This window comes from Heliangelus exortis, chromosome 3, assembly GCF_036169615.1.
Source record: "Heliangelus exortis chromosome 3, bHelExo1.hap1, whole genome shotgun sequence".
Lineage (NCBI taxonomy): Eukaryota > Metazoa > Chordata > Aves > Apodiformes > Trochilidae > Heliangelus > Heliangelus exortis.
In genome coordinates, this window is record NC_092424.1 from 12,144,830 (window position 1) to 12,172,176 (window position 27,347).

Sequence of the window (27,347 nt, forward strand, 5' to 3'; positions counted from 1 at the left end):
GCACTTGAGGTTTTGTGTTTGATTCCATACCACTTTGCTCTACTCTTTTGTGGCTTCTAAGTGAAAGAAAACTGAATTCCTATTTTTACTGTTTTGAAGTTGCTGATTGTAACAGACAGTGCTCTTTTCAATATGGCTTCCATGACTTATTTAGCCACAAGTTAATGTTTCAGTATAGCCTGTAGTGTCTTATGCTGGAATACTGTTAGATAAGAGAGAAGCTTCCTACAGAACAGGAGGAGATGAGTAGGAAATAATATGAGGAAATCCTCAGCCTTGGTCCTATTTATGGAAATCGCAGTTAAATATGCTTCAGTTTTGAACTAAGTATTTGTTTTGGTGAAGCCTGAAACTTGATAGCTTTGTTGCAATTAGTCATGTCTTTTTGAAATATGCTGAAGAAAATCCTACTACTAGTTAAACCCTTAAGTCTTGTATCTGAAGAATCTTGCAATAATTTTTCCCATTAAAGTAAGGACATTGCATTGAACACAGAAATAGGGGTGTGTATCATTGTTGCATTATTTTAATGGCAAAACTCAATTCAGTGTTAATATTGCAATTCTATAATAATTTCATTAGTATTTCTAAAAATATATGTATATGTAAGTACTTCTGTTATTTCCCCTTCCCCCTTTTTTTTTTTTTTCTTGAATGCGGCAAGATCTGAATAGCCCTTTACTGTTTGGAAGATTAAATGGTCTTTCTTCTGACTCCACAATAGACATTCTTTATCAGCTTGGAACAACTCAAGACCCTGGAACAAAAGATAGGTAATGTTATTTGGATCATCTTGTGGCGATGTAAGCAAAAATAATATGCTAAATAACAGCTTTGTGTTACTGCACAAAACCAGACTTATAAAAATCTGATTATGAGAATGACTGAAAGTGCACAAATCTAAAGAACCTTTCCAGCTTTCCCTCCTGCCTCTTTTCATCCTTTGTAGAGAATGCTGCCTGTCTTTTGATGCTCTTGTGAATGTGATGAAACTGTATTCAAGTGACTTTTCTCTCAAATATTCAGAACTCAGATACCCGCTATTTTTTCTTCTTTGTATAAAGAACTCTTACATTTAGCTGTCCAAGGTGATAGGTTCTTTTTATTTTTCCCGTATTGGTGATCTAACTCTTGAAGAAACAGTTTGAGCTCAGTCTTAAACTGTGCTTCAAAGAAATGTGTAAATCTAGATAATACTAGAAAACAGCAAGCTTTGTGTTTCTTTGACCCTTTCTAATGTACTACATCTTCTTGCCTTCCAGAATTCAAGCATTGCTGAAATGGGTCAGTGATTCTGCAAGAGTTGCAGCTATGAAAAAAGGTGGCCGTGTGAGCTACATATGTCCAAATAGCTCAACAAGAGAGTATGGTCTTTTGATGCCATCTCCTTCCCATTTGCATTGTGTAGCAGCAATTTTGTGGCATAGTTATGAACTGCTTGTTGAGTATGATTTACCAGCCCTGCTGGACAGAGAGCTTTTTGAGTAAGTAAAGCAAAATTTTGCGCCACATACGTTTTATAACCGAATTCTTTTCTTGAATTTATTAAAATTGAAATTATACAACGTGCACTAATTCTGAAATAGTAGTGGAAACTGTTATCCCTGAAGCTAATTGAGTGTTAGCATTAATTTTCACAGTACCTATAAATCATGATCTTAATTAATATCCTGTTACAGAAGGATTATTTTATTAATTTATGGTATCCAGTATATATAACAGATAGTTAAGAGCTAGAAGTGAGGGAGATAATTTATTCGGAGTCACCACTTTTGTTCCGGCCTGTCTGATTTGAAATAAATGAAGCACAAAATCCTGACTGGATCTTGAACTGTGAATTTGCTGGATGTTGGAGGATTCTAAAGAAAAGCTAATCCTAAAAACTGAATGTACACTTTTATTGACTCCGGGTCAAAATATATGTGTTAATATTCCCAAGTTGTGTTGCTCAACCATCTCTTCTGCTTAAACAAAACAAACCAAAAAAGAAAGCACACAGCTCTGTGTAAGTGTATTATAGAAATATAGCTATTAAATTCTTGTGTCTATTAAAGCATTTTGCATTTGTATCAATGAATACAATGATTTATTTGTATCAATGAATATCAATGAATCAATTAATTCAATGAAAAGAACTTTGATAGCTCATAATGTGTTGTTGCCCTTAGGAAAAATTCTTAATTCTCTGCTGTTTTACTGTTGCTTTTAGGCACAGTCAAACATTCAAACATGGTAATGCACAAATTACTTGTACAAGCATGGGAATCTCTTATATAGGTTCAACCTGATGGTCTTTAGATACATAATTACAAACTATACCTTTCATGAAGACACATCAGTGATACTGTCATATAAATAACTTAATTAAAACTTAGCTTAATAATTTTGGGAATCAGTTTAATGATTTTAAATTGTAGTTCACTTAACCCTTTCAGCAATACCTTTAAAGAGAAAAAAGTTTTCAGGATACATTTGAACAATTTGAACATTTGAAAAGGAATAACTCTAATAAAAGTAGACTTACTAAAATGAATGTCCTGTTAAGGTATAAACTAACATAAAAGAGGGTTTCACAACTAAATTCCTGTCCTTGGAAGGAACCAATGTTGTTTTTGTCACAGGACAAAATGAAGGAATACTAATAAAATTATTGTACCTACTTAGAGTATACATGTTGAAATACAAACCTGTACCTCTGCCTCCTGCCAAATAAACTACTTCGTGTCAACCAGCATCTGAAGCAAATTATAAAATACATTTTTAAAAAATGTAGAAGAATTGTTATCAGACTTATCTGGGTAAATGATTCCTCTAATAAAAATAACTTCCCATGTGTATTCTTCATGCTCTTTTGATATTTTAACTTATGAAATATTTTTATTGATTCTAGCTCTAACTTCTGATTTCTCATTCATGTGGTATTTTAATTTTCTCTTGGATGTATATGAGCATCATCCCCATTTTTATATTTCTTCTTTTTCCAATGGATACTAATTTATTCCATAGTTATTTTTAATACCTATTTGGAAAAAAAAAAATCTTACTTTTCATAGGCCATGAACTTACCCAGAACATTTTGACAAAGGATTGGCTGAATGATGTCTTAACTGTACCTTTGTTATATGTGGACCTTGGAAAATTGTGACTAGCTTCCCAAAGATATGGGTTGTTTAGTCTTTGAAAAGAGTTTCTAATGTTTTATCTTGGAGAGGGTTTTTTATTACCTGTTCACTAGACTGGTGATAAAGCTAACTTTTGGTTAGACCTTAGTTCTCTTCTAGACTAGTAGAATCTTTTAGACTAAGCATAGAATAACACTTCCATCCAGAAGAGAACACAGTCCATGTCTTCTTATGTGACTGTGATATATGATGATACATCCAGACTTTTTCTAGGTGTGTGTTCACCTCTGTATGGAAAGGTTAAGATAATGTAATTTATGTATGGCATCAACGTACTGTGAATGCAGTTCAGAAAATGGTTGTTTGTGGTTTTTTTTAAATACTTTACCTACTTCAAACAAGTCTGTATGAAGAAATTATGATTTTACTATTTTAAAAATACTTCTGACATTTAAGCTGAATAATAGGAGCTAAAGGAGCTTTTACATGTGCCTTGGACTAGTATTCCAACAGACAGTATTCCAACAGATAGTGACTTCAAAGTTAGGTGGAATTTTAGTGTCTCTGAGGAATAATTCTTTTGTCTTGTGTCTAAGTTCAGATGGAGTAAAGAATAGTGAGGGTAACATCATTCAAACAGCAGTATTGTTGTCGCTTTCATTTTTTTCCCCAACATCTTCAAGTAGCTCTCTAATAAAGCAAATCTTAAATTTTTTTGAAACTTATAGTGCTTTCTGTTCTTACAAAGGATTTAGAGACCTGTATGTAAATGTGTGTGCAGTCCTAGTAGCTGAGCTCTGAGAGTTGAGCTTCTACAGTTGTTTGTCATAAATGTGGAAAGATGTTTTATGAACCAGTGAAGATCGGGGGATATGAGTGGCAAACTATGTGTTGACATGGTTATTTGTCTTCTGCAGGTCGCTGTTTAACTGGTCCATGTCTCTTCCCTGCAACGTGGTTTTGAAGAAAGCTGTTGATAGTTTGCTTTGCTCAATGTGCCACATCCACCCAAATTATTTTTCTTTACTCATGGGATGGATGGGTATCACTCCTCCTCCAATGCAGTGTCAGCACAGACTGTCCATGACTGATGACAGCAAAAAGCAGGACCTTAGTTCATCTTTAACAGATGACTCTAAAAACGCACAAGCCCCTCTTGCACTAACAGAGTCTCACCTGGCTACTCTTGCTGCCTCATCCCAGTCTCCTGAAGCTATCAAGCAATTATTGGACTCAGGTTTGCCTTCACTGCTTGTAAGAAGCCTTGCGAGTTTTTGCTTCAACCACACTTCTAGCTCTGACTGCACTGCACAATCAGCAGACATCACCCAGGAGAGGCTCAGGAGGCATCACGTTCCACAGCACTTTAATAAAATGCCAATCACCGCAGACCTGGTCGCTCCCGTTCTCAGGTTTCTGACGGAAGTTGGCAACAGCCATATGATGAAGGATTGGTTGGGTGGCTCTGAAGTGAATCCATTGTGGACAGCACTTTTATTTCTGTTGTGCCATTCCGGTGCTACTTCTGGAGGACACAATGTGACAGCACAACAGACCAGTGCAAGATCTAGCTTGCTTTCTTCAACTGTAACAGCAGGGTTGACCACACAGCAGCGGACAGCAATTGAAAATGCAACAGTTGCTTTCTTCTTACAGTGCATCTCTTGCCATCCTAATAACCAGAGACTTATGGCACAGGTGAGGAGAGAAAAAATAAAAGTTTTAATTACTTTACTAATAGCTACAGCCAATTTAAAATTTTTTTTAGCTGTCTTTAAAATGACTTTTTGTAAGGTGTCATTATATTATCATTATCAAGAGTTTTGTATTAAAATTGTTATCTTGCTGATTTGAGAAGTATTGAAGTATTGACATGGCCATCCAATCCTTTATATAGATCTATATTGCTCTTTGTTTAGAGGACTTAATTTTATATCAAAATACTGTGTATAACTGCATACACGTAAGCTCTTCTGAAATAAAATATGAAAATCAAGCTTCATACACATCTCTTATATTAGCAACTTTAGTGGTAAATTGGCTTGTACATCTATATACCATATACAATCTGTGACCAGGAGAATATAGGTTATTGCAGAATATGCTTTTGCATTTGGCATTCTAGTGCAAATTCAGCTATTTAACTCACATGTGTTAATCTTGCAGACCTAGTTGAATAAAAGTGTAATTAAAAAAAGCTTTTCTACATTAAGAATGACAATGCTCTGGGAACAGGTAGACTGCTGTAAAGAATTCAGTGCAGTTCTCTGCTAATGGCTGGCAGTAATACTGCATGACACAGCGAGCAACTTTTGTGTTAGGAATTTAAAAGCTATTTTTCTAAATACTTCTCTTATCTCTTTGAGTAATATGTGTTAACAATTACTGTCATGTTGTAGTCAGCATTTTGAACTCTATAAAAAAAAACACAATTTGCTGCTGGTATTCACTGGTGCTCATTTTCTCTGATTTGAGTAATAACTAGAAGGTATATCTTAGTCACTGCCTATTATGGCTGTGTAGAGCTATATTTTAGAGACCTAAATATAGAAATGTTTTAAATATGATGTCATTTTGCATTCCCAGGTTCTCTGTGAATTGTTTCAGTCCTCTCCTCAGCGTGGGAATCTCCCAACCTCGGGAAATATTTCTGGATTTATTAGGAGGCTTTTTTTGCAATTGATGCTAGAGGATGAGAAAGTTACTTTGTTTCTTCAATCCCCGTGTCCAGTAAGAATTTTTTATATCTGCATGGTGAATGTTGAGTAAATTTGACATTAAAAAAAATAAATCTGGATAAATTCAACTTTGAAATAACAGACAGCAGCTTTTTCTACTTGTACACATTGCAGAATTTTGGAAAGGAATATGTTGGTAAATTGTAACCCAGCATTTTAAAAGAAAATGTAAAGCACAATTTTAAGAAAAAGCCATCTTGCTGAAAATATACTACTTTGAAAGAATTGACAACAGAAATTTATCTTATGGAAGACTTCTTAATAGTATCCTTATACATTAGCAACAAATATAGATACAAGTTGTAGTCCTTACAGCAGTTCTTCATTATCAGTTTCAATAGGGAACTATTGTAGTTTTATGTTTTAGAATTGGCAGAGACCCTTCAGAATTAGTCAAATGCTATGAATAAATTTTTGACTGACAAGTTCTTGAATTAATTTACAAAGCAGATGTTTGCTTTTATACTTCCACATGCTTCACCAGAACATGGAATTAAAATTAATGACTGAAATCCTTTGCTCTTTTTTAAGGGCTGACACTAAGGAAATATAGGAAAAACAAAATTATTAAAAGATCTGGTACTCCCTTGCAAGGAAAAATTATTTTGTGCTTTTGTTTCTGCTGCTCATACTGCTTCTGAGAAGAAAAATACTACATGATGTGTGATAGGGAAACCGGATCAGATAGTATAAAATGGAAGAGGAGGAATAATAAAATTGTAGCACAAACATTTAAGTGTTTTGTTTTAATCTGCTTAGATTAGTTGTTAATGTGGCTGTTGGTATTGAAGGTTTCTAGTAGTTTATTTTATATAAATTAAATCCTTACAGAATGTTACTAGATACATAAAAGCAGAAAAATATTTTCAAAGAAGCTGTCATATAATTCATTTTTTTCTACTAAAAACACCAGGAGGCAGTCTGTCTGTTCTTACTGAGCTGATTCTTCCTCTTAACACCCAGAGAGTAACTTAATGTGTACTTCTACTATATCCAACAACATAACCATTCAAAGATGTGATCCTCATTTTTTCCTCCTTAGTTCTTACTAAAACACTGTTTTAGAAGCTAAATTCTGATTGTCATCAAGTATTGAATTTTTTAATAATATTGCAAAACAATACACTCATCCTTTATTTGAATATTAGTACGAAGTTCTACTGATGAGAAGGAGGAAGGAGATAAAGTGTCACTCTCATTGCAGAAAAATCTGTAAAGTTACTGGAAGCAAAGAACGATACAAAATGTGAACAGACAGTAACATGAGAAATGTTCTAACTAGTAGTGTCTTAGTTATCCATCATAATAGCAAAAAGTATGTATTAATTCTGGAATTAAGTAGATATTAATTCTAGAATTAACTTTATCCTCAAATCAGAGCAACAGAGAAATGACATCTTTCTCTACTCCAAGTATATTGTGATTTTCCTAATTAAGATTTATTTCATAAATAATTGCATGTGTCAGGCACTCAGTTTTTCTCTTATATACAGCTATACAAAACAATTGGGTTTTTTAAAGCAAATAAGATTTCATACTGTTTATTATCCTAAAATAGTCAAGGCTTGCAAATCAAATTCTTGTGGGTTAAAAAATAGAATTTGTCCTAATTGTTGCATTTTTACTGTATGCCTCCAAAGTTGAAGGATATATCAGTTTTCATTTTGGCACACAAAAGATTTAGCTATATTTTGGTCAGGTGAGTTTATAAGAATCTAGTTCTAACTTATTTTTGGTTCTTTAAGTCGTGTTAACTGCTGACGTTTGGTTTTTTTTTACTTTCAGCTGTACAAAGGTAGAATTAATGCTACCAGTCATGTAATTCAACACCCAATGTATGGAGCTGGACACAAATTTCGCACTCTTCACTTGCCTGTCTCAACAACTTTAGCAGAGGTTCTTGATCGTGTGTCAGGCAAGTTTGCAACAGTTCACATTGTTGGTTTTTTTTAAGAAATGGTATCAAAACCCAAACCCCCCATACCATAAAACTGGCATAAACCGTGCATGTCTGACATACATATTGGCAGTGTTCCTATGTCATTTCCAAATATGAAACAATGGTTAAGTTGTAAGCTTTTGCATATGTCTTAGATGTTGAACGTAAAATGCACTTTTACTGGTTAGATACTCTTTTTTCCTTCTATAAAAGTGAGGTGGGGAAGGTGGGATTTTTGTTTTACTCTTTTTTGGCCAGTTGATTGTTCTGGGTTTTTTTTGTTTCCTTTTCATTATTTAAGTGTTCTCAAATATCTCATGGGATATTTGCAAGACCATAGACATGATGCTGTACATATCAGTCTTTAAAGCGCTCTGTTTTCATCCAGTCACTTCAATATTCCCAAATTATTGCATTTAAATATCCTGGAACTTTAAAGTTTATCTCTAACAGATATTGAAAGGAAATTTTATTGCTATAAAAAAGACATTAATGACTCCAATCTCTGTGGATATACATTTGCCTAATGTACAAACATTTGAATTTGCTTACTAAATGGAGAATGAAAACCACAGTTAACATTTCGAGATTAATTTTTTAATTATACAGAATAAGAAGATAATGTTCTGGCATGAATTTATTTTTTTGTTCTTTAAAGTTCAGTACTTTCAGTTGTGCTACTTGAATATATATGGAAAGAAAGATTCCCCTCTGTAGAGGACTCGACTGACCAAGTTTTGACACCTGCATGCTAGATGCTGTAATCTAAAAAAGTAAATCCTACCTTGAACTTCGGTGCTTATTTAATACTTTAGAAAATAGTTAAAAATAAAGTTAGTGATCTTTTTTTTAAATGTAGTTGAAGACACTAAATCATACTTAGGGTGTTGTGTCTGTGTCAGAGCCCTCTAGGTAAAACCAGGCAAGTTGATTCTCCTCCGGTAAGAAATAGAGCAAAAAATGTTAAGTCGTGTTACATCAAAAAGCGGTTTTAAGAGTGTCTAATTAAAACAAAACAAAAAACCCCAAAACCCAGCATTTCTTCTTTACTCTTAAGACATGGTTCTCTGGTTCCCAGTAATAGCAAAGAAAAGTCGAAGATCATCACAGTAATTATTATTTTTGTTGTATTGCAGACATGCACTGAAGTGTGTGCACTTCCTAGCACATTCATCTGGCTATGTATTTTCTTATCGGTAGATATATAAATATGTGTAAATTTTTGGAATTCAGTGTAGATTAGTTTTTAATTTCTGAAATGGATGGAGTTCAGAGGAAATGTTGCTTTTTTATGTCTACTGAAAACCTCTACATTGATAGTGTTAACAGATTCACTACAGTAATAAATATGTTATAAATATGTTATAAATCCTAACAAGGATTTAGAAGTCCTGTAATGGTATTGAGCAGAATATTAGATGGATCAAGATGTGCCTTGGCATTCAAAAAAATAGTCAGTTCTAGAAAAATGCTGAAGCCTCTTGACTAGGAAATACTTCAATATTTCTGATAGAATTCTGTATTCACATACTGTCCAGACACAGTCACGTGTGCAAGGATGTTTGGATCCTTGTGCAGTTCATGGTAAGAGTTGTTATAATGGGTGGGTTAGTCACTCCAAATGAGGTAGGGATCAGTGGTTGAGCAGTGACATAAACTGTACTGAAGAGCTGCCTTAGTGGTGTACTGCCCTCAGCTTGATAGCCAGTGCTAATGGGGAGGGGAATGTGATGATGTGATATCCTGTAATGTCTGTAATTGAAATTGATCAAATGCTGACTTTGCAGGGCACTGTAACATTGGGGTTTGCTACAGAACTCATATTCTGTAGCTTAACTCTTATTTTAAATTTGAAATTAATTCTGGAAAAGTTCAGGTTCTCTTATGTTTCTGTCCTGCATCTAATGTGATTTATCTGTGATACTTGTATATCATTCCATGAAGTCTACGGTTAGGACACAGTAAAGAAGACTTGAATATATAAGGAGTAAACATTGTGTTTGGGATGAGAAGGGGAGAGAAGGGATGAACTGGAGATGGAAAGGAAAAGACTGCCACCACTGCAACAATAGGAAGTAGTGAAGAACCTGTGTCAGAGTCTATCAGAGTCTCTTAATTTCATTTTTTTCTTAAATACACTGTTAGAATCTCAAATTGATCATGTCATTTTCTGCAAAAATAAATCACAGAAAGCATGTTCACCACATACTTTTTTCCCAGCCTTTAAAAAAAAGGGGGAGGGGGAGGTCTGAAAAAATGGCTTAATCTGCTACTCACATTCTTTCACTATAAGAAGAAAACATGCTGTATTATTGCAGGTAGGATTGTCTAGGATGAGTACTAGTGCTTTTATATTTCATTCACTTTAAGTTACTGTTTGTGGGCTGTTCAGAAGAACTGAACAGCAAATCTGGGTATTACCCGAGTTGAAAAATACCATTGCTTAAGCTTCCTGACTAATTTTATTACTGGGCTTTTAATTCTCCACCATTCAGTGGGCATTGAGTCTATGGGACCAAAGTAGAGCAACTCTGAAGTTTAATAGCAATAGTAATAATAATGAGAATTTTTTAAAAAGCCAATTCCCAGTCCTGTAGATAGATAAATAAATAGATACAGTGTATGTGTAAATGTTAGGTCCTGAGTTGCGGTGCTTTCACACTGTTCTGCACTGCTGTCTAATTCAGTCATAATCAGATGTCTTCAGACACAAATCATAATATTTCCAGGCAGTCAAATGTGGTTTTCAGCAGCTCACCCACTGGTTACATGGTGTTAAAGGTAGCTGGTACTTCCAGGTCTTCTGTGGCTATAAGTTAAGGCAGCTGTGAGGAAGCAAGTTATTACTCAGAAGTAATTTGAGAATTTTTTTATATTTTTGTGCCTGTGTTTTACCTTACAAGGTATGAAATGACCCACTGTCAATAATTTAATAGTTGTCTGATATTTGTTTTCTGCACTAATGATTGAACCTAAACAGCTGAACTGCAATAGTCTAATCATCACTTAAGCAAGCAGCACAAGTTGTTGGTGTGCAGTGTACTTTTAGGCATCTTCTGGTTTCAAAGGAAGAGTCATACTTGACAGTGCTGGAATTAAATCAGTATAACAGTGGATAACCAGACCTAGGTACAACAGTCTGTAGGTTTCCTTAAAAAAAGCTTTACAAATTTTTGTTGTATTATCTTTCTGGGGTTTTTTGGTTTGGCTGTGTTTTTTCAGGTTTGAATGGTTTTGTTTTGCTTTTTTTTAGTTGATGGCAGTGGTGTTTTAACATGAATGCACTTAAGTGATCAGGTGACAGTTTTGAACTGTTACAATCAGAGGACAGATTTTCAGGGGAAGAAGAGAACAGAATTATCATATACTCTAAGTCATAGATTTGTAAGACTGCTGCTACCTGGTATGGACGTCTAAGCCACTAAAATAATTCACAATAGCCTTGCAAATAATCTAGAAAATGTAATAAAATCAACTTGGTATCTTGAAATTTCCTTTCTCTCCTTCTTTTTCCCCTGTATAGATACACCCAGTATTACAGCTAAACTAATTAATGAACAGAAGGAAGATAAAGAAAAAAAGAACTATGAAGAGAAAGAAAAAGTTAAAGCAGAAAACGGTTTTCAGGACAATTATAGTGTTGTTGTTGCTTCTGGTATGTCTTTTTCTTCCAACTTCTAAAAAAAAAAAAAGGATCTTTCTTGTGTTACACCATGTATGGAGGAGGAAATAGCCACAAATGGTTCTTTTTATTACTAATGCTTAAAAAAAATGTAGTGCCTAGTTAATCTACCCAGCTGTTCAGCAGCAAAGTTTGGTTCCTGGTAGCGGAATTATATGCTGATTTATCTATATTTAGATATGTATTATTTGCATATGACAAACATGCAAATACAAATTTGTATATATGTGTCAGTGATAAGTTATGGATGGTGTTGCTAGTGCACTTTACATGATTTTGTAGAGACACAGCTGGAATTTGGGTAACATGGCAATATTTGTGAACTGTTACTGTGGTGTGGGTATTAGTACCTCTAATTTTTTGCAATGCCTGGTGCATCAGTTTGATCACCTCTGCTCCCTCCCTCAGCATGCTTTGGAAGTGGAAGGATAGTACATACTTCATATAAGAACTGGTGGTATGCTGCTAAAAATTGTCAGATGGAAATGTCTGCATAAAACCATATTACTCCACTTGGAATCCATAAATACAGGATTTTCTTCCAAAGAAATCACATTCTAGAAATGAATGTAGATCCTCTGAAATCATTCATGTAAAATTACCAAAAATTACCATGAGGTAGTTGATAGAACAGAGTAATTTTGCAGTGATAAAAAAAGATGTCAATTCAAATTACGGCTGTAGAGATCATTAGTCTTTCAGTTTGAAGTTCTGGTCTGTGTGAGAGAGAAATTAATGAACTTCAAACTTGTTTTTTCCTATCTAGCTTTCTGTCTTCATTGAGGTACCTCAATTTCATTTACACTTCATGAAGCATGAAGAAGAGATGCTGATTTCCTTTGACTTCTGGCACCAATATTTCTTAATCTTTTTATTTCAGGTTTTTAGATGTAGATATGTCAAACTCAAGAGTTGAATAGGACAGTAGTTTCATAGATCTGGGTATATATTTAAAAGCTTGAAGACAGGGCATATCATAGTCACCTGTGTTTCATCCCAGTTGCATCTCTGATCATATTGCCTCATATAGCCCATTCCCTATTTAGAAAGAAGCAGACTTAAGTTTTTCCTTTTTTTTAGTTTATATATTTTGCAGTGAAGTAAAACAGTGAAAGTGTAAATGTAATAATTTACATTTGGTTTTACAGCCTTTTACATTGTGAAATCTTTTGTTGTCATTTTTTTAGTGTCCTCAGAGCCTCATGCAGCCAGTATTTAACTTGTTCCTTGTTGATAAAATAATTAAAGAGTAGAGAAAGTATTTGGAGCCTAATCTTTCTGAGACAATCTAGTTTAGCAGATTGAGATTGTTGGTGAATATGTTGCACATTATAGCTGCTCCTCCTCATCAGCAGAAACCAGAGTGTATCGTAGCATTTTAGGTGTGGATTTTGTTCTGCAGCTCCTGTTGGCTAAGAATAAGGAAGTAGCTGTATGTATCTTAGTTTCTTGACCTGCTGGCTTTTTTACTTGGTCTGTCACCTGTGTAGAAAGGTACATGATAGTAGTATAATTTTGATGTACTTTAAGCCAATTTAAGCTGTCCCAAACTATGACAGTCTTGCTATATAAGCTCTCTAAGCTTTTATGTTCTTATTCTGACTTTTCATTTTTATGTAGTTCTTACTTTTAAATGTTTTGACCTACACAACTTTAAAAGCATGTTTAAAGACATCTCTTATCACATGTGCTGCTGTCAGTACTGGGGTGAAGCCATCTTTGAAGCTGTATCTATAATTGTGCTGAAATATGTGTCAGTGTAGAAATTTTGCCTTATTTACTTTCTATTGAAAAAACAACCTTAAGCTTTATTGTCGGGCCCATTGCTAGACATGCTCTTTAAATCTAAGAGTAGAATCAGAATAGCTTTTGCTTTTTTTATGGATTGTATGATCTAGCACTGCTGTGATTTAGTTTATGTTAGGGGCTCAGGAGAGTGTGCAGCCTTGTAACTGTGAAGATAGTAGGATTATGTCCAAATATATTTTACACTTGAATGATATTTAGATACCCAGTACTGAAAAAATTTACTGTTTTACTAACACTGATGTTACTGAGTACATTACATCTTGGTAACTGAAGTTATTAAATACTAGAATTACTCTGAATTTTTTATTTCTATACTAGGGTTGAAATCCCAGTCAAAAAGAGCTGTTTCATCCACCCCTCCACGTCCACCATCAAGGCGGGGACGAGTGATGGCAGATAAAGTCGGAGCCTCTTCCTCAGGAGGAGAATCTTCCAGCAAGACCATTAGTGTTCCAGTTTTTCATCTATACCATAAACTTTTACCAGGTAACTTTAATTATTTCGTTTAAACTTCAGAATTACAGTGTTGGTTTCTTTTTCAGTGGCTGGTATGTGATCAGACAGCAGATGTAATGCTAATGGACATCTTTATCTTTCTGCTTAGCATACTGAAGTGTATAGCCCTTCTGGGTTGGTGACAGCTTTAAACTGGAAGTGGAGCATTTTAACATCATAGTACCTTGACAAAAGTAATAATTATGCTGATCTTCCATGACGTCAAGTTCCTTGTTCCTGAACAAAAACTAAAAAAAGTATTTCCACTTTCACCCAGAAATAAAAGGGGGATGGATTTGTAATGTGACTGATTTTCTTTGACCTGCAAGGCAGAACTGAACTGGTATTTGTGTCCTGTTATTTCATGTTCTGAGTGAGCAACCAACCTGCAGTACTCTTTGGAATGTTGATTTCCCAGCTTGGGAGTATTCTTAATTCCATAATAGCTGTGTTTTCAAAACCAGCATAACTTAAGCAGTTAGTCATGTTTTACAAATAGGGGATATGTACTCATATTTTATCACCTTTCTGGACAAAGCCGTTGGCAATTTTATAACTGGGGTCTAGGGGGACATCTATCTCCTACAGAGAGAGAGAGAGAGAGAGAGAGAGATTATGGTGTTACTGTAATTCTTAATTTTAGTTCAGTGATAAAAGACAGGAACATGGGTGAAACACTTCAATATTATGCAGAAGAGCTTCTTGCAGTTTTGTAGTATAAAACAGCCATGGAAAGCAGAATTGGTGATGAAGAAAATGGTAGAAAACTCATTTGATTGCACAGGGGCAAGACATTTTCAATTTTCATTTCTTCAGACACTATCCTCCACTGAAGAAATAGGTTGCTACTGAAGTCCTTTCTTGTGTTACTTGTTTAAATACACTCATGATGAATTAAGCAGGCTAAGTGTATTATATGATCCAACTCTAGACATTTGACTTAACATGCACATCTACTAGGTATCAGAAAAAAATGTTCTTCCTTGAGAGTTACTTGTCATTTCAGGGAAGTACATGTTCTTCATGGGCAACAGAGGGGTCAAAATCTTGTTTTGAGTAAGCAGTTTGGACTTCATTGTATGTGCATTTCAAGTCTGTGTTGCTGCTGAGGAAAGCAGTCTTGGAGGTGCCATTCATTTTTTTCTTTCTGAGTTGTGTCCAGATGTAAGATGACTAATGGGGCTGAAAAAGAATTGCATATTTCTCTATTTTTCTTTTTTTTTTTTCACTTCTGACATGTTAGCCTCTGGTCACACACGTTTTGTCACCACAGCTGAAGAGTGATGCAGGGGTGGGTTTAATAGTAGGGGACAGGCTGTATGTGCTTAAAATGCATATCAAATTACAGCCTTAGCCATTTGTTAAATATGCCAGGTGCTTGGACTCTCAGTGCAGAGCTGCCTTAGGGAATGTTGGCACAGTTCTTTGATTGGTTCCAAACTCATGGAACCCCTTTTCCCAAGGGAACAAATGGTAAAATTAAGGCCTTGGTTTGGAGCCAGATAATGTTTAGTCTACTTGGCATCTTTGGTACAAGTAATAAACAGCACCTGAACGTTTATGTCAAAGTAAACTGATCATAATTTTCTTTTCTGACTCTTTGCCATTGTTGTTCAGGCCAACCCCTGCCAGCTGAAATGACTCTTGCCCAGCTTCTGACTCTGCTCTATGACCGTAAACTCCCTCAAGGGTACCGATCAATAGATTTGACTGTGAAGCTTGGTTCCAAAGTAATCTCAGATCCAAGCTTATCAAAAACAGATTCATTTAAACGTCTTCACACAGAAAAAGGTGAGTGTTCTTACTTTTTTTGTATCTTTGTTTTAAAAATGTTTTTATTTTGAACAAAAATGGTTCCAGTTTTGGTAAGAAACAGCAGTTTGCGCTGTTTCTTGAGTGGTGGTTCTCATCCATTTTTTACAAGAGAGGTCCTGAACTTTGTCACGAAGAACAAATTTTTAGATTGTATCTATAAGATGTACCAATATCTCGTTGGTTCTGGTTTCTTTCTTCATAGTAGTGCTTTACATGAAATGATTATGATTGTATAGCTATGAGGTATTTTATTTGTTGACATGTACACCAGTTCTTGGTAGTAATTGTGCTGATAACCATGGCACATAAAGTAATGCAGTAGCTGTTTGAGACCATATGAGTTAAAGAAGTGTGTGAAATTTTTTATTGCAGCAACTTAGTTACTTCTTTGGAAATGGGAATTTTTGTCAAACCCATTTAAGCAGATCTTGTAACTCTTGCTTTTAAGAACATTATTTTTAACATTTTAATATCCCTTTTTTGCTATTATTTTTACTAATTGTTTGCTATCTACTTAATCATAGTGTTGAGAAGGAGACAGGGAGAGGCTGTATCCCCAGAAACTGTTCTGAAATACTTTGAGAATGGAAGAACTCAAGGGAATGGGATGTTGAAATTAAGCTAAGGTGCTGATCACCAGCCTGCTGACACAGCGTAGCATTATAAAGTTATTCATTCAGCTATCTTAAGACAGGGGCTTATTTTAAAAACTATTCACTGTTCAAGATGTACTGCATCCTGTTCCCTTTCAAGTTAAGGAATAAAAGATTTTAAAAGATGAGGAATGTGTGGTTAAAGCTTGTATTGGTAGCTGCTTGAATTATGATTTAATGTGCTTCTGTGTTTTTATAGATATATAAAAAATGCTAGCACATGTATTTTAAATACACTAGTGGATTTTCAGCTGGGTAACAGACTGGTCACAACACAGAGATACTGAGACCACTTGATCTATGCTGCCTTTTGATGCAGAAATCTATACAGATTTTAGATTAAATACATTGAATATTCACTGTGAAGTTTGTCTATTGTAATTAGCAAAGAGGGTTTTGTTGTTTTTTTTTTTTCCAAAATGAATTGTGGTAGGGTTTTGTATATACAGCCTGTGTGCAAAAAATTATTTTTTTTTTTGGTATTTTGGATAAGATATTAAGGCGCTTAGTCATAAACTGGGAGTGTAGAAAGCTAAAAATACATATTGATCTTTTTTATGAAGAAGAACAGAATTAAATTTCACAGCTGTGGCAGACGGGCATTTTGATACATCACAGGCAGGAGATGTGAAAATGATAATGAGTTAAATGTGGGAAAGGGAAAACAGAAATTGTTACTTAGCATTTTTTAGGGAAAAGCAAGTGTAATTTAGCTAAAGTTATCTGTTGTTCCTTTCTCCAGCTTTAAGCAGTAAGGGTTGGAGAATGACAGTCACCTCCTAGATGAAAAACAATGTTTAAAAATGTTATACTTACAAAGTTAAAAAATCTTGAAAGCATAGTATTTCATGTTCCATTAGAATTTTATATAAATACAAATAATCCCAAGTTACGACATGGATCTGACATCACTGACAAAAGGTACCACAAATACATTTCTTTTCATACTCCTGTACTCGTTCACTTGATGTTTTTGAATCAGGCTGTGCTTAAGCAGAAAATGATCCTTTTGAAGTCCACTTTTAAGTGAAGAAGAAATAAACGCAATATTTATGATAATGTGTTAATTTCTGTTACCTCTGTGTTTTTTTAGAGCATGCAGATTTACTGGGACCTTGCCCTGAAGATGAAGCCATCAGTCCTGGGGATGAGTGCATGGATGCAGTTCTAGATGAATCACTTCTTGAAACCTGTCCCATTCAGTCTCCATTGCAAGTTTTTGCAGGAATGGGTGGATTGGCCCTCATTGCAGAGAGGCTCCCAATGCTTTATCCTGATGTAATTCAGCAAGTGAGTGAAAAAATCAGTGTGGAAAAACATGCTAAGAGTGGTTTGCTTGGTTTTTTAAGGACAGTATTTTCCTCATATTTCTCAGTGGTTCAGTTTGACATCTCAGATGTGTGGGAAAGCTGCTTTAAAATAGGTAACTCCACAGCTTGGTCCAGATACATGTGCTGCTTCCCTATACATGGTATATGCTGCATGTATAGCCTTGTGGAACAAGAGTGCATGAATTCAGTGTTGCTGCTTGCCTAACTTCTATTAATTCCTAAAATATCTTTGTGGGTCCAGTTACATAAAGTTGCTGATGTACTGTAAAGAGGTACTTATCACTTAATTGCTCATATAAACATACTCTCAGAGATTATTTTTTTTTATGGTTAAGTGAAACTCAGTTCTCAAAGCAGATCATATGATTATATTTTAGATTTATTATTATAAATTATAAGTAACTGTATAATCTTTATTGTCTTGATGCTAATAAATATTTCTAAATAATAAATATTTCTAAAATAAGCTTACATAATACATAATATAGATGTTATTTGCATATTTAAAATTACATATATAATTTCTCTGGAGAAAGTTATAGGTGTTTCAAGTGCTGTTAGTGGCATTAGTGTAGAGTTATTCCTTTAGCTTTTGACCATGAGAAATTTCATCCCTTCTTTCGTTTCTTTTTCAATATTCCTGAGAACTTACTTTCTTTTCATAATTTTTTAGCTTGAGCTGTAAGTTTGAATTCAAATACTGACTAAGAAATCTATGATCCATAAAAACAAATTAAGAACAATAATACCAAATAGAAGATTCAGAGTGAAGACTGATGAATTCTCCAGGCTCTTCCTTCTTTAATTTTACTTTGTATTTCTCAAAGTCACTGGTACTGCTGATTCTCTTAATGTTCTCAAATAAATGCAGCTAAACACAGCCTTGACTTTTAATTAGGCATTTGGTATTCTGAATAAATTCCGCAAGGGCTTTTTAGCTTAATCTTTTCTAGTTTAGATCAGTTGAGTGATAAATACTAAAATTCTAAGTATGATTGCATCAGTTCATCTGAGGGGCATAAAATCCTGAAACTTCTCTGCTGTTTAATAATGACAGGAACCTAGGTGTTGTACCTTCATTGTAACTGAGTGTGTGACTGTTTCCTGGGTAATTGTATAACTTTATCTCCTTAAATTCTGATTCCCATCATAGTGCCTAGCTGCATAGTCCTCTGTGCAGTGTTAGTTCAGAAGACAGAACAACAGACTGTAGTGTTAGACCATAATGGTAATAAAGCCTGCAAGCCTGGAAGGAGTACGTTAGTTGCTACACGATTGCTAAGATACCCAAATTTCTTCTTAGTTTTTAAAGGTTTTATGAGTAATTGCTCTCCTATTTGCAATATGTAATTAAAAATTAAACACTTCAACTCACACTCAGTGTTTAGTTTTTAAAACTTCTTATGTAACAGTATGATATGTAAACTGTTCTTTGTATGGTTTATTTCACTGTAATGTATATTTTCTGTGCCTCTAGATTTTAAGCAACATTTTGTACTGAGGACTTTAGGTTAGCAAAATATGGTTTCTTGCTTGTGTAGCCAGGACTTTCAAGAACTGTATTGAAAGCCATGCCCTTTATAGCCATTTAACGTGGTCCCCATATCTCTAATTTGCAGTGTATTTAATGTGAGTTTTTAATGGTGTTCTGTATTAAGATTGTATGTCCTTTAGATCCTAACTTTAATACAACTTTTGCCTAGATGATTAACTGAATGACCACCAAATATTTTTGTTTTTGTTGCTTAAGGTGAGCACGCCAGTGGTTACATCAACCACACAGGAAAAGCAGAAGGACAGTGATCAGTTTGAGTGGGTTACCATTGAGCAGTCAGGGGAGCTGGTATATGAAGCACCAGAAACAATTGCTGCAGAACCTCCACCAATCAAGTCAACAGTTCAAACCATGTCTCCCATCCCTGCTCATTCTTTGGCTGCCTTTGGTTTATTTCTTCGTCTCCCGGGCTATGCTGAGGTGCTGCTAAAAGAACGGAAACATGCTCAGTGTCTGTTGAGATTGGTGTTGGGAGTTACAGATGATGGTGAAGGAAGTATGTGCTGCAATTATTATGTTTCTTTGTAGACCATGGCTAGATAATTGTAATTAGATTTATTTGCATTGTCATTAAATTTATTTGCACTGTAATATTTTCAGGAAGAAGTTAAAATCACTTTGCAAAACTGCCTTGCTAGCATCTTTGATAGTCTATAAGAACTAAAATCTATCTGGCAAAGTTTTGTCCCAATCACCAATATTTCAGTGTTCTCATCTAATTGTCAGAGTAATTGTAAAATAACTGGGAATAAAACTTACAGTCACAGTGTCAAGATGGCAGTGTATTCAGACAGAACAATCTGACTAGCAGGGTATGCTCAACTAACTGAGTAAATATATAATTCTGTGACCAAATGCAGAATAATATGAGTAGGAGCACAGCTACAGCAGATGTAGCATAAACTGTTTAATAACACTGTTTTAGAAAATGAGATCATAGTGATCAAATTAGCTGAGCAGGAGCTCCACCTTATTGGTGTGAGTTCAAAGTGAGAAATTGAGTCAATCTGTAGTCATTGTCTTTGCAGTCATGCCTGAAATTCTGCATGGAGTTATAATATTTGTATTTCTTAGTGTTTTAAAAAAACTGGTAGAATGTATGAGATGGTTTAGTACTTTTAACACATTTACTTTCATTATGTCTTTGAAAAGAATGATGTTTTTTTCTATGAAGCAATCAATTGAAGTTAGTCTTTATTCATCAGTCTATTGAGTAGTGACTCATAAGACCAACTGAGAAACAGTCTTTGTTAACTCTGTCTTCTGGTTTTATTTATCTTGTATTTAGGTACAGGGCAGTAGGCAAAAATAAACTGGATAACGAAAAATTTAGCCTGGATGCTTACTTCCCACTAATTTGAGTGGTAATTAACTAAAGGGCTGTATGCAGTTATTCAGATTTACATGCTCTTTAGTAGTTTCAGTCCCATTCAATTGCAAGCAATTTTTATATCATTTTTTTTATATAAAGCGATCAAGTCAAACCCTTCGATTTTGGTTTACTTTTGTTTCTGTGTGTGTGCATCCACTCTTGCTATGGGAATACACTTCCAGAATATAATTTTCTGGTAATTAAGGTCTTCTTTAATTTTCAGCCTAAATTTATTCATATACAGTTTGTGCCCATTTATCATTGTGCCAGCGTTTTTCATCCAGAATAGCTCTTCTTTCTCCAGTGCATTTGTTGACAGGAATTGTATTCCCTTGTATGTTTTTTTCATTTTTTTTTTTTTTAACCCTGGACTGAACAGTGAGTGTCTCAATTCCCTAAGCCCAATGTCTGAATTCAGCTCTTTATGAAATTTGGGCTTAGTTATACACAGTCGTTAAAATTAGTTTTCTGTATAAAGCATTAATATTTTCCTTTTCATTTGATAATGCATCTTTTTTGTGTACCTAGAATCTCTTTGCTTTCTCACATAATGTAAGAGCTGCACTTGTAAATACACTGCTAATATATTAAACATGGATTCAGTTCTCTGCAAAGATAAATCAGGGACAAATGTTTAGATTATCTTTGTCATTTGGTTACACCTGCAATTTTGGAAGTCTATCAGATGGGCTTCTTTCCAAAGGTTTAGAGTTTTATTTATGAAGACCCCAGCTGCAGGACGTTTTTTACTTCATTCTCATTATCTTGTCTGTGCAAAGAATAGCAGATAGATATGAATTAACTTGTCTGTTTATGCAAGTGTGTGGGTAGATGCATATAAATATAGACATACATATTGGTAGGGTAGTTCAATTTAGACCTCTGGATAATGATATAGCTGATAACCTCTAAGAATGAGGGAGGAAATAATAGAAATATAGAAATAAAATAATATAATATAAATAGAAATATAATAGAAATATATAGAAATATATATAGATATAAATATATCTATATAAATATCTATATAAATATATAGAAATATATATAAGTATATAAATATTTATATAATGTTTGTATATTTATTTATATAAACATGTATATATTTCTATATATATACAAATATATATAGAAATATAATAGAAATATATTTAACATATGCACTGGAGAAGGAATATTACTGCACACTGTTAAAGTCAGAAAAAATTGAGACCGTTTCCCAAATCTTGAGTATGTTGCATTAATAGGTCTCTCTATTATTTCAAATGTGGCTTTTCAAAGAATTCTTGCTTATCATGGAAAGGAGTTAAATACAAAATTCTAACATGGATCTCATCTAATTAAAATTATGTTAGTATTTCACCATGTATTCAACTAGAACAGCATCACAGCTTGGATCGTGCCAGGGACTTGATTCCCACTTTAGGCACATGAATGTGAAAAAAAATCCTACATCATAGCTAACTACAGCCCCTTGTCTGCTGAGCTGCTATTAGCTGACCATATGTATTGTATCACTTACTGTAGTTGGAATACTTTTAAAAGAAAATAAAGAAAATTTGTCCAAAACACCTTCATTTTCATCATTCAGAATTGTAACCTGAAGTGTAGTTCAATACAGAAGTGTATTTACTATTACTCACAAACTAAACTTTCTCCTGGAAATGTCAGATCAGATTTCTACCTGTGGTTCTTTACCAAATCTGTAAGGGAAATAAAGAAACGTTCTTTCTTTTATACACTCCTACTGCTGAAAATTGTTAGTGAAGAGAAACCTGATATTAGGTGGCTTATTATATGCAAGTGCTTAAGACCTTAGCAAATTTCTGTATGTGTTGGTTTTGGATCATAGAGATTAACAAGTGATATTGAAAAAATGTTACTGAATTTTTTTTTTTTTTTTCAATCTAGGTCATATCCTGCAGTCACCTTCAGCAAATGTGCTTCCAACCTTGCCCTTCCATGTGTTGCGTAGTTTGTTCAGCACCACACCACTGACCACTGATGATGGAGTTCTGCTTAGGAGGATGGCTCTGGAGATTGGGGCTATACATCTAATCCTTGCTTGTCTGTCTGCTCTAAGCCACCATGCACCAAGAGTGCCCAACTCTAGTCCCAACCAGGCAGAGGTATGTTTCGTAGAAGAATAATTGCCACTGAGAAGTAGTAAGAGTTTTAAATATAAAAAAGAAAATCATTTCATTGCTTTCATTATAGTCTAATCTCTACAGAGTTGGTATTTGGATGAAGAAGAAAAATAATTAGAAAGTACTTGATAAAGTAGTTGTCCTCACTTGTTGCAAATAAACATAATAATCATTAAATATAACCAACATGAGGCATTAAGGTGTAATCAGTTTCTTTCATAGGACCTTTATTTTTTTTGCAGTGCATGAGAGGCATAATGCTCAGTGGGTGCTGGTTCTTTAATCCTCATTAGATAGCATGACCTCATTACCTTATTTAGCATTCATCATCTAGACTCTACTGACTGCAAATTATTTACTCTTAAATGCTTCAGAAACATAAATGAGTTGTGAAAATTAATGAATTAATATGGTGATTTTATACCCTTTCTACTGATGAGGAAATGAAATCTAAAGACAAAAATTTTCCATAGTGTTTAAGATCCTGACTGAATTTCCAAAATTAAACCTTTTCAATGTACTTCCCATATTATAGCACCCTCTATTCAGAGGACAGATCCCCTCATTTTTTAAAGATTTTAAAAATCTCATTTCAGTGGAACATACCAATTGTCTATAAGAGTGTGTTGAAACAAAATTAATGAATTGCCCTCTTTAGCATTGTTGTGGGCAGAGGATAAACATGGAAAGTAGCTGCAAAATATTGAGCTGTTCGGATTGTAGCAGTTTCAATAGTGATTAGGGGTAGAGAAAGGAAGAGATGAAGCCATGCCCTAAGAATAATTCACTTTAATGGATAGGTGAATTTAAGGGGAAGCTGAGATATTCTGCCTCTAACAGGCTGCTGACACATTAACACCGTAGCATTTTGGTGCTTTTTGAGAGAAAGGGCAACTGTTAATTCTTATCTCTGCTTCAGTGTTACCACAACCCCTTAAACAGCTTGCTTTCTCATAATTCATATCTATCAGGTGATAGATGTTAGCTTGAATCTAGAGATCCATCAGCCCTGCACTGAAGCTTGTATTGCTGGGCCCAGGCTTTCCCTTAAGTGCTTTAAGTCAATACTCGTGACAGTCCTCTTGAGTGTTAAAGGCACAACATCCTCGTGAGTGAGGTAATGAGCAGTATCTACAGGAGAATAATCATGCAACTATTTCATCACCAAGATGCATTGCATTCTCAATGTAAAAGCTAAGTGGTGATTCCAGACTACTCTAAGTGTGATATTTCATAGGCCATAGCTTTTTTTACTGTTTAAGTGTGTTCTTACATAGTTTCTTTTCCATCAAGTATAATCTTTAACAAAGTCATCAAAAAAGATGTGAACAGAAAATGAAACTTCAGAGCCATAAATCAAATATGAGAAATTAAAATTGGCCAGCTCCTCACATGACCTGGTTTTCTGTAACTCTGATGGTAAAGTAGCAAGTGTTCATGGCTTTGAAAAACGAGGTCACTTTTTGAGCTTGCTGAATATATAGTTAGGAAAGCATTAGTTGCAAAAAATGCTTATCAGAGTGGTTTTCTACATCCTGTTCATCGACTATCTGGTAAACTTTGAAAACTAAAGTACTTAAATGGTTTCATAAGGGCTAAGCAATGGAATATTGGGGTTAATTTAGTAAGATGCAGTGAAGCAGACCTTTGGAAAAGGCTGTACAAGCACATTTGGAAAAATGCTATCTCTCAGAAACAGTGTATGAACAAAATGTTTTCCTCCTTTTATGTGGAGAGGGAATAGAGTGAATTTCAGTGGCCCAGAGTTTACGTGTCAGAGCTACACATGTAATTATACCTCATGCTGTTTTGGAGTATTTGTTCCAAATCAGCACATGCTGGGTCATGTAAGCACTTCGGTGGTCTACTTTTGATAATATGTCAAGTCCCATCCTCTCCATCTAATTATGTTATTAAACTTGACTGTTAAACAGTAATAATTACAAAGCTGAGATGTGTAGCTTGAAAATAAGTAGCATTTTAATACCTTTCATTGCTGTGATCTTTCAGTGATAGTATTCTAAAAGGAAATAAGAATGGGGTTATGGTCCTAGTCAAATTGCAGGATCTCTTGTAAGAATTTAGTGCTGAGCTGTACTAGAACTCCATGTATGTGACAGAATCTTTCCTATCAAAAGGAATCCTGAGGATGTCTTTATTAAGCTGATGAGTTGGGATTGCATTCATTTGCAAAACAAAAGCTTTCTTAATAAAAGTTCATAAGATGAAAGCCATGAAATTATTGTGACTGTTTTTTTTTAACTTAGCCACAGGTGACAAGCACACACAATAGTGCATCGACAGAAGAACAGCAGTTGTACTGGGCTAAAGGTACAGGCTTTGGAACGGGCTCCACAGCTTCAGGATGGGATGTTGAACAAGCTTTGACAAAGCAAAGGCTTGAAGAAGAGCATGTCACTTGCCTTCTACAGGTATGGTATAATGACATTTTAATTAATTATAAGCACTTGAAACATGAGGACTGGGTAGTGAAAATAGAGCTTGTATTTTTTCATCATATGGCAGATTAATTATAGTATTTTGGGCAAAAATAATTTACATCCTCCCGTCTACATGAGGCATGGTGTAGATCTTATTTTGAATGAGGCTGTTTTCAGACGTGTCTAGGCTGCTGCATAAGAAGATGGGCTTGGGTAAGCCTGGGTGACAGTTCTGAATCAACAGTGAACCACAAAGCTTTCCCATGTATTTCCCTGGAGCTGTTGCATATCTGCTGACATCGCTCCGTTCAATGAGAAGTAAAAACAGTCCATTAAAGAAGGGGAATGTGGGAATAGGCATTTTGGTTTGTGTGCCAAATAATCTTACTTACCTATTAATTTCTCTCATATATTTGCACTGCTTTAAGGAAATGCCCATCGTTGTTACTGGTGTCAGTGAATTGTTATTGTTACGCCAGAACAAGGAAATCACACTCGAATATGCTATAAAATCATGAGTTTGTCACTTAAATAACAATAGCAAATCACCAGGAAACATGCAGATCTTAGTAAAAATCTGATGCTCTCCTAGTATCTCATGCTAAGGAGATCTTATGTCAGTGTAGGGAAAATGAGATTCTGTTTAGTCATCAAAAATTTAATTCACCAAACTGTCAGCTCAAATGCATTAATTAACCTCACTGCAGGGGCAGAACGCAAAGGAGATGAAACTCTGAAAATATCCATGCCCTACATTTTGTTGTAATCAGTAATTTCAGCCACTAGATCACAAAGCACAAGTATCATGCCCCTTTCAAAAGCAAAACAAAAAATCGGAAAAAAAATTCATAAGCAAGAAAGAGGAAAATCACGTGACTTAATGTTGGTGAAACTTTTAGGCAACATTGTTTATTATGCCATGCAGAGGTTTAGCTCTAACTGTGGTCAGTCATGAGGTAAGAAGTCATTTGCACAGTGAGCAATTGGAAAAAACAGAAAACCCTTCAGCATTTTGTTGAAGATGTCAATCAGTTGTACAGCAGACTTCCCGTGGGCTCATCTCAAAGAAGGCTGTTGAGAAAAACTCTTGTACAGAGTGCAATGAGATGCTGCAGTAAAATAGAATGGGTAATGGAGTTAGAACAAAGAGGGAGAATGAAAGAAGAGGCTGAAAATGTGACTTCAAACAATACTGCCTTTCAAGTCTCGAAGTTACTTAATTTGAATGCACAGCTGCACATATCAGACCCACAGAAGTGTGAATGAGGTTGTATGTCCACAACACATGGTAAGAATCTGTAAACTCAGTCAGAACCACCCTTGGAATGGGTAAGTTGCATTTGTGACTTCTCCCAGTCTCTGAGTAGAAGCCAAGCTCTTTGTTCACTAAAGTCATGCTCACAAGTGGCTGTTCCAAGTTAACTGTCTTGTTCACCTTAAGTTGTTTCCCCTATAAACCCTGAGGTCCTATCCTAAAGGAACTTAGAGAGTTTTTTCAAACATTTGCAGTTTTAAAAAAAGAAAAAATACCTCTCTTTGTTGGTGTTCTAGAGTGAATGTGGCTGATCAGCTGCATGTCTCAGTGGTGTAAGTTGGCAAACTCCTGCTCTGAGTAACTCCAACGGGTTTGTCAAAATTCATATTAATTGAGCTATTAAAGTAATTCTGAATTATAATAGTTAATTTATCACTAGTCAAAGTCAGGGTAGTGATCTAATAACTGTAGAATTTCTTCGAAGACATCTTTGGGACTGCAGAAATAAAGACTTCATTAGCAAAATAGCCAGTGAAGTATTATGGCATCTTCCTCAAGGGAGGAAAGTCAAAGCTTTCATCAAAAATCAATTTTGGTTTTATTGTGTATTCCAGGTTCTTGCCAGTTACATAAATCCTGCAGGGAGTACATCAAATGGAGAGACCCAAACTAGCCATGAGGGCAGAGGACAAAACAGCAGTGCTCTTCCCTCCGTTCTCCTAGAACTGCTCAGTCAGTCATGCCTCATCCCAGCAATGTCATCGTACCTCCGCAACGACTCAGGTAACGTGCCACTGGCTCCTTTGAAATCTAAGTTGACTTGGGTCAAGTAGGTTTTTATATAAAAACCAATAGGTGGTTCTGGCTAGCTAGAATACATTTGACAGTTTAGAATTGTACTAAAGGAACATTCTCTTGAGGCTTAGACAGTTATAGTGGTTGTTGAAATAGTCATTTGTTGTAAGAGTTTAAACTTAGTTGTTTTTCTTCTCT

General features: G+C 34.9%; 1 protein-coding gene across 10 annotated transcripts in view; it reads left to right on the plus strand.

Moving 5' to 3' along the window:
* The window catches only part of BIRC6 (baculoviral IAP repeat containing 6), a 155,914-nt gene that overhangs the window by 87,643 nt on the left and 40,924 nt on the right, over positions 1 to 27,347 (plus strand). For 9 of the 10 annotated variants that reach the window (XM_071739197.1, XM_071739199.1, XM_071739207.1 and 6 more), the window contains 13 exons: positions 665 to 773; positions 1,263 to 1,484; positions 4,040 to 4,820; positions 5,709 to 5,852; positions 7,646 to 7,775; positions 11,323 to 11,454; positions 13,609 to 13,776; positions 15,403 to 15,576; positions 17,347 to 17,543; positions 19,335 to 19,635; positions 22,423 to 22,640; positions 24,926 to 25,090; positions 26,969 to 27,137. In XM_071739197.1, the coding sequence (XP_071595298.1) occupies positions 665 to 773; positions 1,263 to 1,484; positions 4,040 to 4,820; positions 5,709 to 5,852; positions 7,646 to 7,775; positions 11,323 to 11,454; positions 13,609 to 13,776; positions 15,403 to 15,576; positions 17,347 to 17,543; positions 19,335 to 19,635; positions 22,423 to 22,640; positions 24,926 to 25,090; positions 26,969 to 27,137 (2,910 nt within the window). The remainder of the gene's footprint in view (positions 1 to 664; positions 774 to 1,262; positions 1,485 to 4,039; positions 4,821 to 5,708; positions 5,853 to 7,645; positions 7,776 to 11,322; positions 11,455 to 13,608; positions 13,777 to 15,402; positions 15,577 to 17,346; positions 17,544 to 19,334; positions 19,636 to 22,422; positions 22,641 to 24,925; positions 25,091 to 26,968; positions 27,138 to 27,347) is intronic. The other variant, XM_071739202.1, reaches the window with a different exon arrangement.